Source organism: Rutilus rutilus (assembly GCF_951802725.1).
Source record: "Rutilus rutilus genome assembly, chromosome: 23".
NCBI lineage: Eukaryota > Metazoa > Chordata > Actinopteri > Cypriniformes > Leuciscidae > Rutilus > Rutilus rutilus.
Window position 1 is genome coordinate 5,474,422 of NC_140233.1, and position 24,786 is coordinate 5,499,207.

At 38.2% G+C, this 24,786-nt stretch overlaps 3 protein-coding genes across 10 annotated transcripts; 2 read left to right on the forward strand and 1 right to left on the reverse strand.

Moving 5' to 3' along the window:
- Window positions 1–1,554: 1,554 nt before the first annotated feature.
- ccdc34 (coiled-coil domain containing 34) lies at window positions 1,555–4,985 on the forward strand. Of its 3 annotated transcripts, none has more exons than XM_084396313.1 (7): window positions 1,555–1,662; window positions 2,383–2,629; window positions 2,708–2,837; window positions 3,439–3,546; window positions 3,641–3,799; window positions 3,882–4,011; window positions 4,126–4,985. In XM_084396313.1, the coding sequence occupies exons 2-7, from the start codon at window positions 2,391–2,393 to the stop codon at window positions 4,326–4,328; spliced, it is 969 nt and encodes a 322-aa protein (XP_084252439.1). In that variant the 5' UTR covers window positions 1,555–1,662; window positions 2,383–2,390; the 3' UTR covers window positions 4,329–4,985. The 3 variants fall into 3 exon arrangements, with proteins under 3 accessions (XP_084252439.1, XP_084252440.1, XP_084252441.1); XM_084396314.1 differs by having other exon boundaries at window positions 1,557–1,873; XM_084396315.1 differs by having other exon boundaries at window positions 1,568–1,890.
- A 1,643-nt stretch (window positions 4,986–6,628) lies between these two features.
- Window positions 6,629–14,744, forward strand: rab19 (RAB19, member RAS oncogene family). Of its 5 annotated transcripts, none has more exons than XM_084396412.1 (5): window positions 6,629–6,698; window positions 7,086–7,156; window positions 7,451–7,639; window positions 10,896–11,079; window positions 12,785–14,744. In XM_084396412.1, the coding sequence occupies exons 2-5, from the start codon at window positions 7,106–7,108 to the stop codon at window positions 13,054–13,056; spliced, it is 696 nt and encodes a 231-aa protein (XP_084252538.1). In that variant the 5' UTR covers window positions 6,629–6,698; window positions 7,086–7,105; the 3' UTR covers window positions 13,057–14,744. The 5 variants fall into 5 exon arrangements, with proteins under 5 accessions (XP_084252538.1, XP_084252537.1, XP_084252536.1 ...); XM_084396411.1 differs by having other exon boundaries at window positions 6,672–6,698; window positions 7,083–7,156; XM_084396413.1 differs by lacking the exon at window positions 6,629–6,698 and adding an exon at window positions 6,842–6,890 and having other exon boundaries at window positions 7,083–7,156.
- Window positions 14,745–14,767: 23 nt separating this feature from the next.
- hdhd5 (haloacid dehalogenase like hydrolase domain containing 5) lies at window positions 14,768–24,644 on the reverse strand. Of its 2 annotated transcripts, none has more exons than XM_084396422.1 (8): window positions 24,510–24,644; window positions 23,343–23,546; window positions 23,095–23,207; window positions 20,633–20,726; window positions 20,448–20,481; window positions 20,190–20,364; window positions 19,106–19,294; window positions 14,768–15,502 (listed from the first exon to the last, which is right to left on the reverse strand). In XM_084396422.1, the coding sequence occupies exons 1-8, from the start codon at window positions 24,615–24,617 to the stop codon at window positions 15,085–15,087; spliced, it is 1,335 nt and encodes a 444-aa protein (XP_084252548.1). In that variant the 5' UTR covers window positions 24,618–24,644; the 3' UTR covers window positions 14,768–15,084. The 2 variants fall into 2 exon arrangements, with proteins under 2 accessions (XP_084252548.1, XP_084252547.1); XM_084396421.1 differs by having other exon boundaries at window positions 23,343–23,555; window positions 24,510–24,643.
- Window positions 24,645–24,786: the final 142 nt, after the last annotated feature.

Sequence of the window (24,786 nt, forward strand, 5' to 3'; positions counted from 1 at the left end):
CTCTCTCTCTCTCTCTTTCTAAATCTATGATGTGTTTCACATCTGTCATAATGTACCCAGCATTACCAGAGAGAACAGAATAGAGAAGAGGATATTAAAATAACTGGAGACTTTAATATCAATGATAGTCAGGGCACAAAAAAACACACCAGTCCAGTCTTACATCAATCGTGTTCCTCTTTATACTGAATGTGAGGAGAAAATTTTAAGATTGATACGTTGTTCTGGCATGCTTACATCATTGAGCTAGAGTAAAAATGTGAAATATTATCATAGTGAAGTTTGTTAACTCACATGACTCTGATGTTGCTGCATGAGTGCATAACCAAAGTGTGCAGCTCATATTTCCTTTCCGAGACAATGTTGTTATAGCTCAGATGATTTAATAGAGATCTCATTTTTCTCTTACTGAAGTATCAAATGTCTCCTGAATGTCTTGGGAGTCAATAGTTGACATACAGTGAGAGTATAGAGCTATAAAATGAATACGGATAGCAGCGGATCATTTAATTTTCTCTATACATGTGATATTACTGGAGCCTTTTTCTCAGGAGATACAGAAAAATGAGCAAAAGCCTCCATTTGTCCTCATTCGTCTAAAAAAGCGAAATATCACAGAAATCTCATTTGTGATTTTTCATACAGTACATACAGTAGTTGTGAAGGCAATTTGTATGTTTTTTGTTGTTGTAATGTTTTATAATTATTTCAATATTATTATAAAAATATGAATTTAAAAATTAGCATATAAAGGAAGTATATAAAATACTACCATGATGTATACATAATGTTAAATATGTAATTATTTTTAATCAGGCTACATTAATAATGTCACAATGCAAAAAAATCTCAGATTTTACGAAATGAAAAAAGTTTATATATATATATAAGTATAGCCTATATAGGCTATATAAGGAAGGTTATATAGCCATATCATAGCTAAAACCAAAAACTTAAACATATTTCATTTCTGCTAGTTGCCAGGACAACATTTTAGTTTAAGTTAAAAAAATTATAAATCATATAAATAAAAATGACAAAAATGCAACAAAATGATTAAAACTTAAAAATTGAAGTGAAAACAGAAAATATAAAAATATCTAGCCTAATTCAAAATATTAACAAAAATATATTTAAAAAAAATATTATATCACAAACATTAGCTATGTGATATAAAAGTCGACGAAACGCTATTGGCTACTTTTAAAAAGGGGAGGAGCTGTTAGATGTTCCCGCCCTGTCTTCCTGTTTTTTTATGTGTTTCCCTTTTGAAGTATGAAGTATAATTGTCCTTGTCCATCACCTTTGAACTTTATTTTGTCTGACTTTTATCTCTTTTTCTTTCTTTTTTAATATATATATTTTTTTTTTTTACATAATCATGTATTAACTGTTGTTATTCTGAAGACAACGATAAATGAAAAGTGCAAAGCTTGTCTGACGCTGTCGCTGACGCCTCGTTGCTAGGAAACAAGGCTTCCGTTACCAGCGTGCTTGGTAACAGCTGCTCAACCAATCGTTTTTCACGGTTAGTATGACTGACATGTCAAAGGGGCGGGTTCAAGGTGAAGGAGGCGGGGCTAGATGGAGGAAGACGCTCGAGCAAATCAAGCAAAACAAAAGCGATCCAACGAAATATTTCGCGATTAAACTGACCATATGGTGAGTTAGTTAAAGTGGTTATACGCTTATTTATCCAATTTAAGAGCAGTTTAAACGTATTGTCGAAACGTGCAGCTGTGATTTAAACAGAGCGAACAAAAAGTTCGTTTTAATCAGTTTAGTGCCCTTGAAACGTGCTCTTGCAAAATGTCTTCAGTCCGAAACAAAAACTACATGATATTGCTACGTTGCTTTTGAACATGGTATTGAGGTAATAGTATGTTTTTGGTATGTATCGTGTTTTTTTAAAAATATGTTACAACGGGTTTTTCAATCTTTTAGCGACTCATATATGATCATCCTGCCAAATTTTAAAAGGCACTTATGTATTTTCATGTATGAAGACCCAATTTATATTAAATTATATTATATACTATACCAGTTTGAAGTATTATTTAGAAAATATTTACTATTTGCTAAGTTACATTGTGTTTTTTTTCTGTACTCACGATAGTACTGTACTGTTAAATGCATTCTTTATTTATTTAATTAAAATGTTGTATTGTTTACGTATCTAATCTAATATCATTTGAACCTAATTTTAATTTATTTATTTATTGTAATACAATTATTCTTTTTTATTTTTCAGATTGAGTTCGAAAACCCTTGCATTAGTCTACAATAGTAGTACATAAATCGCAATGTACTATGGTGTTACCATAGTACTTTCTTGTAGGGATCTCCTGGTTGCGTTCAACACGTATTTCTCTGTATCCTCAGGTTTGCTGATGATGTCGGCCTTTCCATCCTCTTCCTCCAAGAGTCGGACCTCCACGCCGCTGAAATCCAGAGGCAGCGTCCCGCAGCGCAGCAGAAGTGTGGAGTCCGCCGGAGACTCGACGTCCTCTCTGCTGTCACCCATCTATCACGACAGCTTTGAGCTTTCAGACGAGGAACCAGAGCCAGATCAGCCTCAGCGCGTTCACAACATCACCGTCACGTTAGCTGAAGATGCCTCTCCCTCCAGGTGAGCGCTTGTTGAGTTACACATCAAGGGAAAGCACACCAGTAGTCATGTATCATGTAAAATCAGACATGCTTTCAGGGATGAGGTGGACACAACAGGCCTGGAAGACAGATCTTTCAGTGGGAACTTCAGACTGAGTGCCTGGGAGCAGTGGATTGTGGAGAAAGCCAAAGAGGAGCGTGTCAGAAAACAACAGAAAGCTATGGAGGTACATGACAAAAAAACATTATTTGTAGTTATGGGGATATTTTATGTTAATACTGCAGTTTTCAGCAGTGTTTTTTTTTAGTGTCATGGACATTTTTATTTTATATACACCACTGTTCAAAAGTTTGTGTTTTGGAAGAAATTAATATGCAATGATGCATTAAATTGTTTAAAAGTGAGAGTAAAGGCATTTATAATGTTACAAAACATTTCTATTTCAAATAAACGCTGTTCTTTTTATTAAAGAATCCTAAAAAAAAAAAATTCATCAAAAATAAGAAGCAGCACAACTGTTTTTAACATTGATAATAATCAGAAATGTTGATAAAATCATCATATTACAGTGATTTCTGAAGGATCATGTGACACTGAAGACTGGAGTAATGATGCTGAAAATCAGCTTTGATCACAGGAGTAAATTACATTTGACAATATATTCACATAGAAATTTTAAATTGTAATATTATTTCACTGTTTTACTGTATTTTTGATCAAATAAATGCAGCCTTGGTGAGCAGAAGAGACTGTGAATAGTTTATAGCTATAGTAGTGTGTGATAATAACCCTGGTCCGGCAAGCATTCATTAAGGTCTATATTTCAGGAGCTCACGCTGAAGGAAAAAGAGGAAGAGCAGAAGAAAGAACAGCAGAAGAAGAAAGTCGCGTGTGATTGCAAAATTCAAGAGTGGCTGCAAATGAAACGAGAGCAGGTAACGCTCTCTGAAACTCCAATCATGGAGACTTTATCGCGTTTCAGAACGGGGACCCGTCTCCTCCTCACGCTTTCACTGTTTCTGTCCTCAGGAAAAGAAAGAGAGAGAGTCCAAAGAGTTTCAGAAAAGCGAAGAACAGCTCCGAGAGGAGAAAAGACGCGCCGAGATTGAAGAGAAAGCCCAGGAGAAATATAAGCAGTGGATGCGGAAGAAGAAGCAAGAAGAAACCGAGAGAAAGCTAAAAGAGAAGGTGTGATTTATAGAAAACATTATTCCCATTGAACCTCATGAGGGTGTGTAGATGATGACAGAGTGAACAATCTCTTTAAAAGGAAGAGGCAGCCAGAAGAGAAGCGGAAGAGAGGGAGCGCAAAGAAAAGGCGGAGGAAAGCTTTAAAGAATGGCTCGACGGTGTAAAAACGAAAGGAAAACTGAGCCGACGATCATCAGCATCCTCGGCCGGTGAGTGAACTTGATGCATCCAAACCTTTTTAAACTGGTACACACTGAAAAATATGTAAAACTCCCTATATATCCAACATAAATATCCATAAAAAGACTTGTTATCACTTTCAGGCAAATATAACAATGTGAACTATCCCGCTCCGAGCTTCGTCAACCCCATTCCCTGGAAACCCATTCACGTCCCACAGGAAGACAGAACGCCCAGGAAAAGTTCTGCGCGTAAGAGAGCGGCAGGAGCGGCGAAGAGCCGGTCGAGCCGCTGTCTCACACACACACATAAAGACACCGTCGGTTTGGCTTGTAAGAGACGGTGACACTGACCTCTGCTGGTCTCAGTCCAGTATGAACTCTTCTGAAGACTTGCTGCGTTTTTGTCTAGCAAGTGTTTTCCAGCTTTAAGACTCACTTTTCATACGGTGGAATTATGAATTTGACTTTTTGTTGAATGTTAGCTAAAGATGATTTTTCTTGTCCAAATTAAAGATCTTTGGAAATACAGTAATTTTTCCCCAATATTATTTGTGTTAAATGGTTCTGTACACACATTTCAGCGTATCCATCTGTTTAAAGAGCTCTTTGTCATACCGTTCAAAGGTTTGGGGCCAGGAAGATTTTTAATGTTTTTGAAAGAAGTCTCTTCTGCTCACCAAGGCTGAATTAATTTGATCAAAAATACAGTAAAAACAGTGAAATATTATTAACATTTGAAATAACTGTTTTCTATGTGATTATATAGTAAAGTGTAATTTATTCCTGTGATCAAAGCTGAATTTTCAGCATCATTACTCCAGTCTTCAGAGTCACATGATCCTTCAGAAATCATTCTAATATGATGATTTGATGCTCAATAAATGTTTCTGATTATTAATGTTCAAAACAGCATTTATTTGAAATTGAAATATTTTGTAACAATATAAATGCCTTCATTCAATTGAATGCATCCTTGATTAATTAAAAAATATTAATGAATCTACAGCGATTGTAAATGACAATTCCTTATACTTGTATACATAGTATATTTGTATTATAAATGACTACGTAGAATATTTGTGCTTAAATAGAGTAGATTTAAGTGAAAGTAAAAAAAAATTAAGTAAAAATTAAGTGACCAATTATCAATTAATTTATTAATTAAAAAAAAAAATAGAGATGCACCGATTACAATTTTCTAGGCCGATTCCGATTTCCGATTTTTCATTGAGTTTGACCTGCCGATACCGATTTTAGCCGATTCCGATTAAATTTTTTTCTAACCACTTTACAGCACACACAAATATTTATTTTCGATCTTTTCTTTAACCCTTTCACGCGTAAGTTTAAAATATTCTAACTTCGACACCCCCACCCCCGAGTGAGTTTTTTTCAAGGTGAACGTTCCCTTTAATGTTTCCATGGGGACGCGTCACGCGATACACCGCAGCCACAATAATACTGTATGATAGCTGTGTCGCTTTTATTTCACTTTTCCTTTTTTATTCAAAATATTATAATATAACAAACTTGCTTACCATGTCATCAACTAGCCTATCTGATATTCCGATTCTCAAATACGTGTAAGTGAGTGTGTTTGGTCGTTTAAAACCCTTTATAAATAATCTTGATCAATAACATGAGATGTGTGCCGCAATGTTGTCCTGTCAGTCGGATTTAAAGCACGCGAATTCGTCAGTTTCTCCCGAAATAAATGCAAGAAAGTGGCCGGTGAACTGAGAGAAGAATAGAGTAAACACTGCTTAGTTATGATATATGACAGCGCTGAACGCGTCCGACTCTGGCTCAGCGCCAGCCAACGCGCGAAAGCACAGTTTGAATCTGGCAGTTATGCGACGTCACTGAACATTCTAAATGTGGCACCGTAACGTTACTCTCAGGGGCACAGAAATAAAAATCCCATATATGAGACCATACCTCTCAAAAGGTTAATCATGCGGCGCCCGAGTGCATTTGACCGGCATAAAATCGGCATATGTCAGACTGACCGGCCGGTCGCCGGTCATGGCCGATCACGTGAAAATCGGCCAATTCCGGTCACCAGCCGATCAATCGGTGCATCTCTAAAAAAAAACTTTCCAAATATGTAAAATAAAATAAAAAATCCTAAATTTACTTCTTTTTTTTTTTTTATATATTTAAAATATGAGAAAATAATGGTAATAACAAATTTATTTAATTACATTAACATTAATTTTACAAAATTCATTAACCATTTTATTAACCATTTCAGTTTTACTCAAATGTTTGTTTTTAGTGTATAGAAATACACTAAAAACCTAAAAACGCAGAACGCCTTCAGCAAGTTTTCACTGGTATGTGGAAAAAATACAATGTAAAAGTCTATACATTTGCACTTGATGATGTGCATGATTTTCGAGACAATCAGTGTTTGTGACTGCCGTGGTGTGGTTTCACAAAAGACTTCTTCTGAGTTGAACAGGAGTCGTCATTAACTGGCTTATCTGCATTTCCCGAGTCAGCTTGTGACCAGACACAAAGACCTCTGACCCCTGGACCGGGCCGAGAGCCAAACGCAGCCCTCGCACAGATGTGTGTATTGTCCGCCTTGGAGTTCTTTCAGCTAATGACGTGTGTGAGTGGGTGTGTGTGTGTGAGTGCATGTGTTCACAATACTGTAGATTTCATCCCTTCACATTCTCATAAACACACGTTACTGGACCAGAGATACTGTAAGTGCCACTAAATATTCTTTAAGCTGATTGGTCTAATGTAAGACTGATTTCCCTTTGACTAATTGCTATAGTTGAGTCATACTAGTACTTAAGACTATGTTTATGCAACTGACCCACACGTTGTTTGTTATGGATATGGAAGGCAATTCTCAAAACTATCACTAGCTGTGATAGTGTGCATTAGAGCAAGTGAGTTATGTGTTTATATCCTGTTCTGCTGAGCAAAGGTCACCTTTCAAGACAGCAGTGCTGCTTTGCATTTGTTTTGTTGCACTTTTTAAGACACATATGTGTTCAAGTCAATCAGGTTAAGACGCTTCAGAAGAAATATTACAGGTTTTCTCGTATGTACAGCTTGAATTATGCATGTTTCTCTCCCAGTAGATTGCAATAATTGCAATAGGATGCATTGGTGCAGGTGGGCAGGCGGCTGGACGTCTCACTTTCACACACAGGTACACGGGTGTGTCTGTTTGCATTTGAGTCAGTGTTTCAAAGAAGGCGAAGGACGTGGCAGAGAACCAGAGTTAATGTTGTGTGACTGAGGTCAAAGCTAACTTGTTCGTTAACCTTGTTTTGGCAGCATGGAGATTTCTCAACATGTTATTTTTCTGTGCTAGCTTATAGAAAAGGCCTGTTTTAAACGTATCTATGACAGACGTAGGTTGAGCCTGTGACATTAGCACCCTGAATGAATCGTTTCAGGGTCAGTGGGTCACAATCCGCAAGTATTTATTGCAGAAATGCAGTCCACAGGGCAAGAGGATGAAGATCGCTGTGACTTTCTGTTCAAGATCATCCTGATCGGCGACAGCAACGTGGGAAAGACCTGCGTGATCCACAGCTTCAAGTCTGGGCTGTTCAGTGACACCCAGCACAACACTATTGGAGTGGACTTCACCGTTCGCAGCATGGACATCGATGGGAAGAAAGTAAAGGTCTGTGCACTGATTCATGACTTAAAATTAAAAAAGGTTTTCCTTACATTCTCAGTAAAAAAATCTTCTTATTGAGGCTGTATAGTATATCATTTAATACATATATTAAATAAAGAACTTTATTATGTATAATATAATAAGGAACATCTTTGCCACTATAAAGAACCTTTTGTGGAATGGGAAGATTCTATGGATATATATATCCATCTATAGAATCTTCCCATTCCACAAAAGGTTCTTTATAGTGGCAAAAATGTTCTTTAGATAAAAAAAAAAAAAAAAAAAAAAAAACCTTGGTTCTTTTGAAGGGTTTTATACAGTGAGGAAAATAAGTATTTGAACACCCTGCTATTTTGCAAGTTCTCCCACTTAGAAATCACGGAGGAGTCTGAAATTGTCATCGTAGGTGCATGTCCACTGTGAGAGACATAATCTAAAAAAAAAAATCCAGAAATCACAATGTATGATTTTTTAACTATTTATTTGTATGATACAGCTGCAAATAAGTATTTGAACACCTGAGAAAATCAATGTTAATATTTGGTACAGTAGCCTTTGTTTGCAATTACAGAAGTCAAACGTTTCCTGTAGTTTTTCACCAGGTTTGCACACACTGCAGGAGGGATTTTGGCCCACTCCTCCACACAGATCTTCTCTAGATCAGTCAGGTTTCTGGGCTGTCGCTGAGAAACACGGAGTTTGAGCTCCCTCCAAAGATTCTCTATTGGGTTTAGGTCTGGAGACTGGCTAGGCCACGCCAGAACCTTGATATGCTTCTTACAGAGCCACTCCTTGGTTATCCTGGCTGTGTGCTTCAGGTCATTGTCATGTTGGAAGACCCAGCCTCGACCCATCTTCAATGCTCGAACTGAGGGAAGGAGGTTGTTCCCCAAAATCTCGCAATACATGGCTCCGGTCATCCTCTCCTTTTCAGGTCATTGACCAGCTCCTCCCGTGTAGTTCTGGGCTGATTTCTCACCTTTCTTAGGATCACTGAGACCCCACGAGGTGAGATCTTGCATGGAGCCCCAGTCCGAGGGAGATTGACAGTCATGTTTAGCTTCTTCCATTTTCTAATGATTGCTCCAACAGTGGACCTTTTTTCACCAAGCTGCTTGGCAATTTCCCCGTAGCCCTTTCCAGCCTTGTGGAGGTGTACAATTTTGTCTCTAGTGTCTTTGGACAGCTCTTTGGTCTTGGCCATGTTAGTAGTTGGATTCTTACTGATTGTATGGGGTGGACAGGTGTCTTTATGCAGCTAACAACCTCAAACAAGTGCATCTAATTTAGGATAATAAATGGAGTGGAGGTGGACATTTTAAAGGCAGACTAACAGGTCTTTGAGGGTCAGAATTCTAGCTGATAGACAGGTGTTCAAATACTTATTTGCAGCTGTATCATACAAATAAATAGTTAAAAAATCATATATTGTGATTTCTGGATTTTTTTTTTTAGATTATGTCTCTCACAGTGGACATGCACCTACGATGACAATTTCAGACCCCTCCATGATTTCCAAGTGGGAGAATATAGCAATATATGCAAAATAGCAGGGTGTTCAAATACTTATTTTCCTCACTGTATATATATAAGGCATTTTAATGAGAACAAAACATAATTTACATACAGGAGTACATATAACCATACATTTGAATAGTAGAATTCAGAAACCCTTGTTATTAGCGACACCGGTGGCCGTTGAGTGAACTGCAGCCAGCAGCTTATTGCTCGCACTCACGCAAACGTAACGTACAAGAGACTGAACGTGATTCAATGCCACGATATACTCACGACGAAGTTCTTTTCGTTCATTGCGTAGAAGTAAAAATAAGTTGGAAATACCTTTACAGCGATGTACTGTTAACCGAACATCCAGGCGCCGTCCACGCTGAGAGCGACAATTAGGTTAATAATATGTTAATATGTGTTGCGCACTTTCAGTAACAAAATAAACACAACTATGAAAGCTTGTTTCCGCTACAGAATAAAACATTTTAAAAGATAATTGCGACTTTTTATCAATTGCGTGACATAGCCTAAAGTCAGAATTGCGTGATATAAACTCACAATTGCGCGTTATAAAGTCACAATTGCAAGATATAGGCCTAAACCCATTTTTATAAACCCTAATTCTGACTTTATAACACGCAATTTCGACTTGATATCATGCAATTCTGACTTTGTATCTCCCAATTGCGTTATCAAGTCAGAATTGGACTTTATAACTCTCAATTGCGAGTTTAAATCTCACAATTCTGAGAAAATATGTCAGAACTCGCAATTCTGACTTTTTTGCTCAGAATTGCATGTTTATATCTTGCTCTTTATAACATGAATTCAGAATTGCTAGAATTAAACTCACAATTTGATTTAAACTCGCAGTTCTGACTTTATAACACGCAATTATGAGATAGGCTAAAAAGTCGCAATTTTCTTTTAAAATGTTTTATTCTGTGGCAGAAACAAGCTTCCATACTTCCATACAAAAATGACAGCAGTGAGAAAGCTGCAGTTAAGAAAGCATTGGATCATAGCGATGTGGATATACGTGCACCAGTCGTCGACAGATGAGGTATAGGCCTAAATAAAATTACACTGTTTTGATAGATTGATTATAAAGTATATTTGAGACTAGATCTGGCTATGTGAGACTATAGTTTGAATTAATTACTTTTCTTTGCATGACACATTGATGTTAGAGTACAGGATTTTTCGACATTATCCTGAAAACTGTATGGTCATTCATATGTGTCATAGAACAGAAGTGAGGCTCTCGGGAGCGCGTCAACATCACGTCCCTTTGATTTTCCGGGCAAAAACGTCCCGACTGATTCCTTCACATAAATATCCGTCTACAGGCTTTCATAGGCAACCCAGACAGCAAGATAGAGTCGGCCCAGATCCGGCCCACATCCGGTACACATGGCATCCACACGCACCAAATGTTGGCCGGATCTGTCGCTGTCTGGGAACGTAGAAGTCGGGGAAGGTCTCATTTTTTATTTTATTTTCAAGCGGTTCACACATTGGCAAAAAAATGTGATTAATACATGAAAATTCTGACATTTAGGATTTGATCTTCAGGGGGGCTTAGCCCTCAGCGAGAATGTGTAGCAAGAGACCATTGCCTGTAAGTGATGGAAATTAGCACCACTACTATATAGTTAGTCAAAAAATACAGCACTTTTTTTAAGATTGTGCATGTCTAGGAGAGGCACTGATGAGCCTTTTGTGATTGTGTCTGTCTGGAGTTCAGATGCAGGTCTGGGACACGGCGGGACAGGAGCGTTTCCGCACCATCACACAGAGTTACTACCGAAGCGCCCACGGTGCCATGATCGCGTACGACCTGACCCGACGACCCACCTTTGAGTCTCTGCCGCACTGGATACAAGGAGTGGAGCAGTACGGAGCCGCCAACGTCGTCTTCGTTCTGATAGGTCAGAACACGGATTCCCAAACTTTTTTATCAACCCCCATATTTACTTGAGAACCACCTGAGGTTTTAGAATCAATATTTCAATAATTTGACAACACTTTTGCATGTTCACGGTTATCTGATGTTGGTTAAAGTCGACATGAAACTCATCCCTCATCCTTCCCTCGGGTCATTTTGACCCGGATTTTTTATTTATTTTTTTGCAAATTCTTTGAATTTGTCCATCGAGTGTTCACCCCATGACTTTTGTCGCGCTTGAATCACGAATACACACTTTTTTTTTTAATGAATTCGAGGGGTTTTGTGGTTGAAATTTAAAAAAGTAACAAATTCTTTACTCACGGGTCAAATTGACCCCCATAGGAATGAATGGAATGCGAGGAATGCTTCAGTACACATAGAAAAACCTAAAAATGCAAAATTCAAACTTAAAATGCTAAAACTTTACCAATTTTTTTTTTATAATGTCAACATGTGTATCTGAATGCATATATAGAGCGACAAGGCCATCTAGTGGCAAGAGTCATGAAATATCATGTTATATTATTTTCTTTCCACAAGAGGTCGGCAAAGACACCCAATGTAAGATATTTTCAGCTGAATTAAAAGGTTTAGGCATGAAATTGTAGCTGAAAGAATGTGAGGGATGTGCTTCTAAATTACAATTGATTTATTATTTATTGATTAAATCTAGTAATTTAAAGGTAAATAAATAAAAAAAAGAACAAAAAAATCTCCCCCAAAAAATTTGCATTAAAAACAGAAAAAATATTATCAAGATGAAATAAAATACCGGTAAGCTTTCTGGACAAAAAAAAATATTAAGTATATAATTTTAGGGCTTCGGGTCATTTTGACCCGCGAGGGAAGGATTTAAGTTTGGATAGTCTTTTCTTTGCTATTGTGACATTATTGTATTGTATAGACCAGTGGTTCCCAATTCCAGTCCTCGTGACCCACTGCTCTGCACATTTTGTATGTCTCTCTTATCTGACACACTCAGTTCAGTTCATGGAGTCTCTCCTAATGAGCTGATGATCTGGTTCAGGTGTGTCAAATAAGGGAGACATACAAAATGTGCAGAGCAGTGGGTCACGAGGACTGGAATTGGGAACCACTGGTATAGACCTTATGTAGCCCCGCCCCTTTTCAGCGCTGCGCTCGTTGTCTTTTGAATTCCTGTCTGTATTTTCACAGCGATTTTGCGTGTTTATGAATGAACGGCTCGTTTTAAAATCTTCCAGGTCGACTGACATTTGTTAAGTCATCTGCTTTAAACATTACAGTCCTCATGATAACTTTCGTTAACTTTACATTAAGTAAATCTACTTCAAAAGCGAATTACTCCTGGACAGCAATGCCGTAGAAATATACAGAGCGACCACAAAAACGTAAGTTTAAAGACAATATTCTACAGATGGCGGCGCCCTCGTTTCTCTGGCGCATCAAGGTGGACCAGTGAAACAGCTTCTCGCACAAGAACAAATGTAGGGCGGGGCTTGATTTGTCCACTGGGAACTGATTGGATGATTGTGGTTTGCTATTGGTCGATCTCATGTGAGTGACAGGCTGCCCCGCCCTCACTGGAAGGGAGGGGAAATTATCCTGATTAAATATTACGAGGCACATGAAATAAAGACGATTTCAGCTTGAGACATTCAACAGCAAATAAACTAGATATTCATGATGTGTTTTCCGTCCTGCAGGAAATAAGTGTGACCTGGAGGCGCAGCGGCAGGTGCTGTTTGAGGACGCGTGCACGCTGGCGGAGCGGACCGGCGCGCTGGCCGCGCTCGAGACCTCCGCAAAACAGTATCGCAACATCGAGGAAGCCTTCGAACTGATGGCCCGGGAACTCATAGTACGACACGGAGGAACAGTCCATCAGGACAGCCAATCAGATTTACCCACAGTTTTCTTGCACTTGGATTCTCATTCAATAGATGGAGAACATGAGAAGAGGTCATGTGACTGCTGACTTGTGTATATATATTTATTAGGTGGACAAAGATGATAAATACAGTGGATGTGACATAAAAATAAACCAGACATCTCAGAAAATATAGTTGCATTTAATGAACGAACTATGTAAACTTATACATATGATATTATGGTTTTCTTGTTCTGTGACATTTATTTTGCAGTAGGTTGTGTACAGTACAATAAAATGCAAAAACATTAAAAACAGCGAGTCAGTAAATGCATTTGTTCTTTCTGAACACAAAACAATATATTTAAAGGACTCACAACTGGAGGATTTGTGTGTTAAATTATTTAAAACCAACAATAAACAATATACGGCTTGTTAACGCTCACTGACTGCTCAGGCCAGTTCAATAACAGCTAGACAGAACATTAAAAAAAATGCAAAACACACTTTTTTACTTGAAATTATCTGAAAATACAGTACGACATGATGCTCAAAACGTCCATCTCTTGTACATAAAACAGCTGCAAAAACAGAACCACGTACGTTCTGTGTGAACGGCTCTTAAGAGGTACAGTGTTACAGCAAACTAAAGTGTTCACATTTAAACTAACTGAGGCGTAGGTGTACTTTAAGGATATTTCAGAGAACACACAAACTATTTACAACCTACTGGAGGGGAAAAATTACCTTCCTCCTTTCAATGGCATTGTGTGTTGTTTTTTTGTTGTTTTTCATTAACTAGTTTGGCTTCACTGACAGTCTTTCCAGGCTGCAAGCGTTTAACCTTGTGCTTGTGAAAGTACTAAAAATAAAGGTTCCAAAAGGGGGTTTCACACCGATGCCACAGAAAAAAAAAAAACATTTCTGGTTCCCCAAATAACCTGTCAGTGAACATTCTAAAAAGAACCATTTTTTCTTAGCGTGAAGAACATTTTGATCATCTATAGAATCTTTTATAGAATGGAAAGATTCCATGGATGTTACATGTTCTGCATGGAACCATCAATGCCAATAAATAACCTTCATTTTTAAGTGTAGCACTCGCAATCTCCTTCAACACTCAGTTTGAGCTCGTGACAAGTATACTTGAGGTATACGTCCTTTCCCAAATAGTGCAAGTGCACTTGACTCTCACTTCAGTCTTGCGTGAATTGCTGCATTTAATTCAAATTACACCAAACTTTGCTCTGCTTATGCGGTCACATTTACAGTTTTTCTGCGAATTTTTGTGGGCGAAATCCAATATGAACATACATGATTAGGAATTTTACGTGAAGGCGAAAGATTTCCCCATGCAGATTTTGCAAAAAGTTCTGGTCACACAGATTCACCGCGTTGACCAACTTTCTGTTGCTTGGTTTGTCACACTTACAACTGTAAATGTGAGCGCACCTTAAGGAAACAGTTTATGAAATAAGAAATAAGTTGCATTGAAAGATGTAAAGTAACATTGTGACATATAAAGTCTCAAGTCGCAATTACGAGCAAAAATGCAGCAATTGCAAAGTCGCAATTACCGTTTTTTACTCTAAAGTAGAAAAGGCTTTAGTTTATGCAGTTCCATAAAAAGTCAATTTTAATGCTAATTGTGTTGTTAAAAATAACAAACTGAGCAGTGCTTCAAACATACTGACAATAGATAATTGCCACACCTGTACAATTATCTTATTTATGTTATAATGGGCTTCCATCCCAGACAGCAACATAGTGTCGGCCCAGATCCGGCCCACATCTGGTTCATGTACATGTGGATTCCTCACGTTCCAGATGTGGGCCGGATCTGGGCCGACACTATGTTGCTGTCTTGGATATTTGTTCAAAAGCAAAATATGATTTAAATTAGGAGGCACGAAAAAAATGACATGCATAAGTATTTAACAAATAAAACTCATAGCAATCAAATAACATGATATTTGTAAGTAAAATGGATGGGCAAAATAAAATGTCTCAAAAAGCATGTTAAAAAATGTAAAAATCGCAAAGGCGCAAATAACACTTCCTGTGTAGACAGCTTCATTAATTATAAAAGGACTGATTCTGTTCTGATCGTGTAGATATGGCATAATAGATGGCGGTTTACTGCAGTGGCCAACCCTCCAGCTGGAAGACCAACTCCACTGCATCCCGAACGTCATGGACGATGAAGGAAGGCTGAGTCAGGCTGGGGTCGAAGCGGAAGTCCCGGTGACCGTGGAAAATCCGCTGCTCCGTGACCGCCTGCTCGGGGTCGGAGGGCAAGTCCTGCTGGTCTCGGTTGTAGACGCCCGTGCAGACCAGGATTGAGCCGCAGCCTTCAGGAAGGCGGTGCTCGAACGAGCCCCCCACCATCACCTGTCCGGAGCATTTGGCATCGTCGGACGCTTCACACGCCAGGTCTCCGGTCACCTGGCTGGCCGAGCCTCCCTGCGCCTGCACCTGGGCCCGGCTGCGATGCATCGCCTTGAGGTAGCGGTTGTACAGGTTCGCACCGTAAATATCAGCCATGGGGTTGTCGCTATGAGAGAGACACAACGTTTTGACAACCAAGATTTCTCTACAAGAAAATCAGATGTGTGTCAGAGTCTTAAAGTGACAGCAACCTAATTAATGTTAATCAAAGAAAATCAATCAGCTTTAATAAGGATTAATTTATTCAATTTATAAAATGTGTGTTACGGGAGCCAGTGTTGTTGGGTGTGATTCACTTGCATTTGTGACTAAAAATAGATGTGTGTGAAGTGTAAAATGTACTTAGGAGAATGTGTGCAAATAAAAGTCCCCACAGGTGCTTTAAAAGTCTCCAAAAATTCAGTTTTATGAAATGTAAGGTCATAAATATCTTAAATGGTAAAACAAATGTCTTGGTCATTTTAAGAGGTCTTAAATTTGGGGATGGAAAACAATGTTCACTTTCTGGGGCCAGTTGTTCAAAGGTATAGGATCGGATTTTGGTTATCGGATTGGATCAAATCTTGAAAATGGGTTGTTCAAAAGGGAAAGAAGGAATCTGAAATCAAATTAGATCATGGAATCCAATCCTAGTTTTAATCTGGATCAAACCTTCAGTTTGTGTTTTTCAAAACTTGTCAGTAGTATTTGGATAACTTTGATCCAAAAAAACAGGATTATCCTGATCCCAACTTTAGGATTTCAAGGTGGATTCCAGGAAGAAAATGTAGTAAAACTTTAAAATTGGTCAAAAATACAACATTTGTATCATGTAATATACACACACACACACTCATATTTTTATTTTGCTTTTGATTAGCTTAACTGTTAAAGTAATACATTAGAAGTAGACATTAGGCTACATATTAAGCCTTTCGGTAGCCTACTGTAAAGTAAAAAAGAGATTTTGAGGCGCCATTAAATAATCCCCAAACAGCTGTAAAAATCAAACAAAAAATATTATATTTAATTCAAAGTGTTTTATCACTGTTTCTAAACTACATTGGCACAATCCTAAGAGATGAACCAGTCAAAAGATCTTTGCAAGCGAACACAACGGTTTTTTGTTGAACGCTACACTAAACTTTTGAGAAAAAGAAAAAAATGAGAATGCAAAAGCATTGAAATATAATTTTTTTCCCTATCTCATATTTTTTACATGACCATGTCCCTTTGGGGGTTCCGTAGAGCACCAGTAATCCAGATTTGGTAATCGGAAAAAGTTTACATCCAGATCAGGCTGATCCAATCCAATTTTGCTTTGAAAAACCGGCACAAAAGTAAGATGGATCACCTGATCCTGGATAGCAAAACATGGGATTTCCAAATCCAGATCATTCTGATCCAGATTAAACTTTCTGAACGACTGGCCCATAGTGATTAAATTGTAATATGTTGATATTGATAGTTGATAATATCCCAACTAAGTTAATAGCCAAACTTGGAGACCTGGGCTTCAACACCTCCATGTGCAACTGGATTTTGGACTTCTTGACCAACAGACCCCAGAATGTTCGATCAGGCTCCAACTGCTCCACATCCATCACACTCAACACTGGTGTACCACAGGGCTGTGTGCTAAGCCCGTTCCTCTACTCCCTCTTCACCTCCGACTGCAAGCCTGTGTACGGATCTAATTCCATCGTCAAGTTTGCGGACGACACTACGGTGATTGGTCTCATCAGCAACAACGATGAGACTGCCTATAGGGAGGAGATCAAGCACCTGGCCACATGGTGCACCGAAAATAACCAGCTCCTCAACACCACCAAAACGAAGGAGCTCATCGTGGACTTCAGGAAAGTGTCAAGAGGCACACACGACACCATCCACATCAATGGAATGGCTGTTGAGCGTGTCTCCAGTTTCAAGTTCCTGGGGATCCACATCTCGGCGGACATGACCTGGACAACCAACACCTCCAGCCTGGTCAAGAAGGCTCACCAGCGCCTTTTCTTCCTGAGGACACTGAGGAAGAATCAGCTTTCCTCCACTATCCTGGTGAACTTCTATCGCTGTGCAATAGAAAGCATCCTGACCAACTGTGCTACAGTGTGGTATGGGAGCTGTTCTGTTGCAGAGCGCAAGGCACTGCAGCGGGTGGTGAAAACCGCCCAGCGCATCACTGGGACTCCACTACCTGCCATCGAGCACATCCAGAGGAAACGCTGTCTGCATCGAGCTCGCAGCATCCTTAAGGACTCCTCTCACCCAGCCCACAGACTGTTTTCTCTCCTGCCCTCCGGCAGGCGTTTCAGGTGCCTCCGGACCAGGACCAGCAGACTAAAGAACAGTTTTTTCCCCAGAGCTGTCTCTTTATTAAACTCTAACCCTCATTGATCCCACTCCCCTCATATACTGATTGACTCTCCTCTCCCTCCTCACACCTGCCTCCATTTTGTTATTTGCAATACTATAATGTTCATTTGCACTGCTGACTGTTATTACAGTAACAACTGTTTACATATGCATCTTGCACTACTACCTTGACTGGAATATGCTCAATTTGCACTGCCGACTGTTTATTTACAGTACCGACTGTTTATATATACATTGCAATATCGTACCTTAACTGTAATATGCAATTACTTTCCACTGCACTTTCACTCGGATAGCTTCTGTCCAAACTTTATTTGCACTACTTTAAATCCATTGTTATACTGCTCATTAGCCTAACTTATACATATATCTATTTGTTAAATTCTGTTTATAGTAATAGCCATCTGTATATTATGCTCACATTCTGTTTATAGTAACAGCCATCTGTATATATATTCATAGTACATATCTATCTGTAAAATTCTGTTTATAGTAACAGCCATCTGTATATTATATTCAGTACATATCTATCTGTAAACATTCTGTTTATAGTAACAGCCATCTGTATATTATATTCAGTACATATCTATCTGTAAACATTCTGTTTATAGTAATAGCCATCTGTATATTATTATATTCAGTACATATCTAGCTGTAAACTCTGTTCACAGTAATAGTTATCTGTATATTATATTCATAGGACAATCTATCTGTAAATTTTTGTTTATAATAGTATTCAACTCTATATTTATTCAGTACATATCCATGTTCTGCACTTATGGAACCACTGTATATCCTGCACTTGCTGCTATTGCACTTCTGGTTAGACCTAAACTGCATTTCGTTGCCTTGTACCTGTACTTGTGTAATGACAATAAAGTTGAATCTAATCTAATCTAATCTAATCTAATCTAATTGATAATAATAATTCTTGCATTATGCATACATTTTGTGTGTATATATATATATATATATATATATATATATATATATATATATATATACACACATATACATATATATATATATATATATATATATATATATATATACACACACATATTTTTTAATATTTACATAATTATTAAATACAGTTTGAAGCAGAAATATTTAAAAGACCAGTGTATTTTTTATATTATATAAAATAAAATAATATTGCTTATAAATATCTCCTTGTATCCATTTATTAAGAAAAAAATATTATAGCAAATATTGGACAGCACCACTAATGTTTTTACTGTGTAAAAAGTAAGTGCCACACCCTGTTCAGACTGAGCGTCGATGTAATTTGACCATTCAATGCTCTAAAAAAAAAAATTGCTCATGAATATTAATGTGGTCCAAACTTTACCCAATGGCGTAGAGTCTCTCGACCGGCCGGGTCCAGCCCAGATTCTCGGCCTGTTGTCTGATGAGCAGTTCGGCGTAGTTGTAAGTCACAACGCTGGGCTTCCCGATCAGAGCCTCGTACTTCAGCTCACAGCCTGTTATCTTCTTATAGATGCTCTCCAGGCACACGAGGAACATGCCGTGACCGAATCTGGCAAACAAATGAACAGCAATCCTAGTTAGTTCTGTATTTAACTAACAGCCACTAGAAAACAATTCTGATTTATTCATTTAAATTCATTTTTTACTTCAGTATTCTGTTGAACTTCTGGATATTCATGATATAACAGGATATTCAGTAAAAATGGATTTTATCAATCAGAAAATGGATGTGATGGTGTAAAGTTGGCTGCACTGCCTACAACGCTAGCATGAAACAGTTACTAAACCGCTGTTATGGCGATTGGTTAACATTACCAAAAGCCATCATGATAACATCAGGCAAAAAGGAAAGTTGTTCCAGACTTGGAGCGAGACAAATAAATATATATATATATATATATATATATATATATCTTTAAATAACATTCACTGATGAATCAAGCCCGATGAGACCTGAAGCGTGTGTTTAACTATGTTGATTCTACGAAATATATACATTGATATTTTTATATATATTTTTAAAGAAGTCTCTTCTGTTCACCAAAGCTGCATTTATTTGATCAAAAACACAGTAAAAACTGTAAAATTGTGAAATATTATTACAAATTTAAATAACTGTTCTCTATTTGAATATATGTTAAAATGTAATTTATTCCTGTGATCAAAACTGAATTTCCAGCATCATTACTCCAGTCTTCAGTGTCACATGATCCTTCAGAAATCATTCTAATATGATGATTTGCTGCTCGAGAAACATTTCTGATTATCATCAATGTTGAAAACATGCTTCAGATTTTTTTTTCAGAATTCTTTGAAGAATAGAAAGTTCAAAAGAACAGAATTAATTTGAAATATAACTCTTTTATAACATTATAAATGTATTTACTGTCACTTTTGATCCATTTTAATGCATCCTTGCTGAATAAAATCTTCCTGACACTAACCGAGGGTTTTTGGCTTCGGCCATCCACAGCAGATCCATGTTGCAGGCCAGCACAGGGATGTGTGGGTAATGCAGTGATGTCACCGCGTTTCCTGGCCTCCCATTGGTCAAGAGCACATCAACAATCAGCTGTAAGTTTGTCTCCCACCTGATAGGCTCACCGAACAGGATGACAGCTTTAAAGTGACAGTAAAAGCAGATGTGAGCGGACACAGATCTCAGCCAGAACAGAAAGTGAAACAGGTGGAATGAAACTTACCGTCTATTGGTGGCAAATCTTTAGATGGGGGAATCTTAGGAATATTAAGTACATTATACAGTCAATGCTTACGATTAGGAATCTGTTCAATTAGTTGTAATGACACTTGCCTTACAAACACAGCTGGTAACAAATGCTAAATTCTCCTGATTTTTACATATTCAGATATTATTGTATCTACTCACAATGTCTTTGGGTCTGCGATGGTGATCCACCATGTCCTGGAGAGGAAACGCCTCCCTTAGCATGTCAATGGTCACAACGTTCTTGAAACCGACACTGGAGTTTATTTGATCAAGGACAATTTTAGATATAAAAGCCATCACACACATACACACACACAGATATATTTATATGTTTATAGTACGGGGCTGTTGAATGCTTGATTTTGCACTAGCGAGGTAATAACGGCGCTGTTCTTGAAGCAGTTAAACTTACAGTTTATCGATTAGTAGAGACGCTGCTGCCGAACACTGTTGAGAGAGGTCATTAATACACGCTTGATAACTCTCTCTCTCTCTAATAGGCCTATGTCACGAAAAAATTGAAGACCGGAAGTACGTCTTTTAGTAGGGATACGGCTCTTCCGGTTAGCTTTTTACAATGGGAGGAGTCCGATAGATACCGCTGGACCAAATATCTCCGCAACCTGCCTGAAGTCACATATGACGATGTGGTTCGGATGGTAAATGAAAACTTTCAAGTGGAAAAGCGTGGAAGCTGAGGAATGGCTGTCTACGTCCTGACGCAGAGCAACCCGGTACACTACAACAACAGCGGCGGGCTGTTCGTCAGTAAGGTAAACGTTTCTATGGTAACAGGGAGTTGGACCAATCAGCAGACGTTGCTGCTACGCTTAGGATTGTGGGTAGTGTAGTTTTTTTTCATAAGATCGCGGATAAAACATGTTTTTCTTAAAACAGGGTTGATTTCATACGAACTTATAGCTTCTACAGGAGCAAAAACATTCGTTTCACAACCTCATAGCTCGTGGTCAGTCTACCTCGGATGGTTTAGACATTATGGCTGATAATCTAAATCCTTATGGAGAAATACTGTTGACCGGAAGTTCTGAATCCCTACTCCGCGTTCCGGAAGCAGGAAGTGTGACATAGGCCTATAACTGCACTGTTGTTCGACTCACTTTATCAGTTATAGTGTTTCCGGTGGCTGGAATTTTGTCAGTCAAAAGTAGTCGATCTCCAACCGCTCTCACAGCAGCAAAAAAAATGTTAGTTAACCGCTGGAATCCTCCTCACACAATGGACAGACGAACATGAACAGTATTTTCGCTGGACATTATATCAATGGAACTCTCAACTTCTCGTATACATGGATCCAATGTTAAGACTGTGAATTTATGGCATGCTGCTTTTGATATTGTGTCAACTTTTTTAACATCTATGTAATTTATCTTTTCTTTTAATTATTATTATTTATTTTTTTGGGTCAACATTCTATGTTTGTATTTGATTTTTATTTTCTTGAAGTCTACCAGGGGTGGGATGGGGTGGGTTCTAGATTTGTATAGTTGCTTTTTGCTTTGTATTTTTGTTTTTCTTGACTTTAAAAAAGAAAACTCAAACAGTCGTTAAAAAAAAAAAAAAAAAAAGTCGATCTCCGAATGCAACGCAACATGAGGAGAGTAAAGATGGAAAGCTCCTAAAGCTTGTTTCCATATAAATTCACAGATAATTTTTTTATCTAAGTTTTATCTAAGATGCTTTTCATTGAAATTACAAGTTCATGACATTTCCTCATATGGAGTCAGTTCATTACATTGCATTCGGAGATCGACTACTTTTGACTGACAAAATTCCAGCCACCGGAAACACTAACTGATAAAGTGAGTCGTACAAAATCTTTCTTTTTAGCAAACTCTGTGTACACAAACACTGTTCTCAATGCTGGAGTTCATGTGTAGAGCCCCTGGTGATACTTCAAGCACAGTTTCATGTTGTGTCGAGCCTTCTTAGTGTTTTAAAAATAGCGATTTTGATGCTATCACTGTAGTGCCCCATGCACTCCCATTCAAAAGGCATTTTGACCGAAAACGAAAATACGGTCAAACTTAAAAGTGGCGTTTCCATTCTAATTATGCCTTTACACGAAAGTTTGACTCGGGTTAAGATTAACAAAAAGAGCCTAGGTTCAATTTTGGCGAGAGTTACCCTTTAAGTCTCCATTACTAGCTCTAAAATTACATTTTGGAATTAGCAATGGAGGCTTAGGATTAGACGCGCAAGTAAAATATAACATCTGAACAATGATTTAAGGTATGGTGGTAACCTTAGTATAAGCGGAATAATTGATTCTGGTCTGTTGAATTAGTAGAAAATAATGCACATCCGAGGTGTAACGGCCACAACGCGAAAGGGTGTGCATTACTTTCTAATACTTTAACGGCACGTAGTCAGTTATTCATATATATATACAGTACTGTGCAAAAGTCTTTGGCATGTAAACTGATATTTCCTACTGACACACTACAGCAAAAGATATAAAAAAAATAATTGGGGGTCGGTATTAACATGCCTAAGACTTTTGCACAGTACTGTGTATATATATGTATATATATTAGATAAATTTGTATAATAATCATTATTTATAACTATTTTATAATTATAGTCATTTATATCAAGGATACTTGTGTGCAACTTCCACCACAGGTCCCTGTCCGGACACCAGCACGCACAGGTCATGGAACTGAGTGAAAACCCTCAGAGGACTGTGGGACAGCACCACCTGGTCTGGTGACACCTGTTTGGAGAAATCAAACCGCCCTGTCTTACTCTCAGACACTGTAAACAAATCAAATGTTGTGTTTAAACTACCGACAGTGCAAATGGAGCAACCTGGAAGGAAGGTTTAAATATTTGTCGTCAGGTGTCTCACCTCAACCTCCAGAAGGTGAGACAGCTGCTCGGCTTTGGTTTGCCGGAGAGAGTTCCCTGCGTTCGTCACAAACACCACAGGAACCTTGTATTTCCCATCGCCGTCCACCAGGTCCCTAAAACACTGTTTAGCCGCAGGGATGGGCGTCCGTCCACGTACCAGCACTCCATCAATGTCAAACAGAAGCCCAAACAAGCTGCGGTCCTGTTCATCCTCAAAACAAACACAATTACATGTTTTGTTAGTACTCACTTAGCAGACACTTTCTATCAAGTCAAGTCACCATACAAGACAAGAATGTTTCAAAACATCTTTACAGTGATAAACCGGGGAAAAGTGACCAACTGTACACATAACACTCAGTTTTCCCGGAGGAATCTAAGGTTAAAAGTCGTGTCACAAAGTCACAAAGGTGATGTTTTGTCTCAATTGGGGATTTGAACCTACAACCTTCAAGTTACAGATCAAACTGAGGCTCAAATTGAATCATGAAAGCCACAATAACAAGGGGTCTCATTCCCTTCTTAGACTGTTTTCACATTTCCCACAAAAGGAAAGTGAAACCTTGAGTGCATCTCACATTTGCTGTGCTATTTACGGGAAAACATACCACAGAAATGAAATCCAGATGAAAGTTCATGTAGATCAATTGCAAAAGTTCCATTCACTTGCTAAATATTAATGTCTGTCAAAATAATTATATATATAGCCTATTAACTAGTTGCTTATTAGAATATGACTCGGATATTGGTTGTTTATTAGTAGGCTACTTGTTATGCACATATTAATGCCTTATTCTGCATGACCATATTCTACATCCCTTAATTCTGCTCAATACCAAAACTTAACAACTACCTTACTAACTATTGATATTGTTACTGGGGCAAAAGTCGTAGTTAATAGTTATTTAATAGTGAGAATTGTACCTTAAACTAAAGTGTGACCATATGCCATAATTCTTGGGCCGAAAATGCTGTCTAGATAGGAAGCTCACTACGTATTGAAACACAACCCGACACTGACCAGAAACTTACAACAACAACAAAAGTCTTTTAACACATAACACCACTCGGTTTGTTGTGGGCAGGGGTGTTAGTTTGTTCATGACTATTAATGAGGGTTAAATTCTGAATACTGTAATACCAATAATAATGAGCATGAACTCACAGTGCTGTAGCGGCGCTGCGTCTGCGCAAAAGCAGCTGCATTAGTGACTTTCCTGCTCAATTTCGCGCCTCTCCACCCGATCCTAAACATGTTCAAGCGTGGAAACATGTCTGGGGAAAAACAAACGAGGAAACGAGACAACGTTTCTACTTTGACCTGAGGATGACTCTGCACTGCTGCTAACCACTAGCCAACATGCTACCAGCAGCTGCCAAACATGTTTTTCTAGCTCTAAAGGCCTTCTTATCTAAATCAATGCATGTGTGTTGTGTGTCAG

Coding starts and splice junctions, on each gene's coding strand:
- hdhd5 (XM_084396421.1), bottom strand. CDS start 24,617: ATGTTTCCACGCTTGAACATGTTTAGGATCGGGTGGAGAGGCGCGAAA. Junction 23,208..23,342: donor CTCACCTTCTGGAGGTTGAG/GTGAGACACCTG, acceptor TTCTCCAAACAG/GTGTCACCAGACCAGGTGGT. Junction 20,727..23,094: donor GTGGTGGAAGTTGCACACAA/GTATCCTTGATA, acceptor AATAAACTCCAG/TGTCGGTTTCAAGAACGTTG.
- ccdc34 (XM_084396313.1), top strand. CDS start 2,391: ATGATGTCGGCCTTTCCATCCTCTTCCTCCAAGAGTCGGACCTCCACG. Junction 2,630..2,707: donor GAAGATGCCTCTCCCTCCAG/GTGAGCGCTTGT, acceptor ACATGCTTTCAG/GGATGAGGTGGACACAACAG. Junction 2,838..3,438: donor AACAACAGAAAGCTATGGAG/GTACATGACAAA, acceptor TCTATATTTCAG/GAGCTCACGCTGAAGGAAAA.
- rab19 (XM_084396410.1), top strand. CDS start 7,064: ATGCATGTTTCTCTCCCAGTAGATTGCAATAATTGCAATAGGATGCAT. Junction 7,157..7,450: donor CGTCTCACTTTCACACACAG/GTACACGGGTGT, acceptor GCAGAAATGCAG/TCCACAGGGCAAGAGGATGA. Junction 11,080..12,784: donor CGTCGTCTTCGTTCTGATAG/GTCAGAACACGG, acceptor TCCGTCCTGCAG/GAAATAAGTGTGACCTGGAG.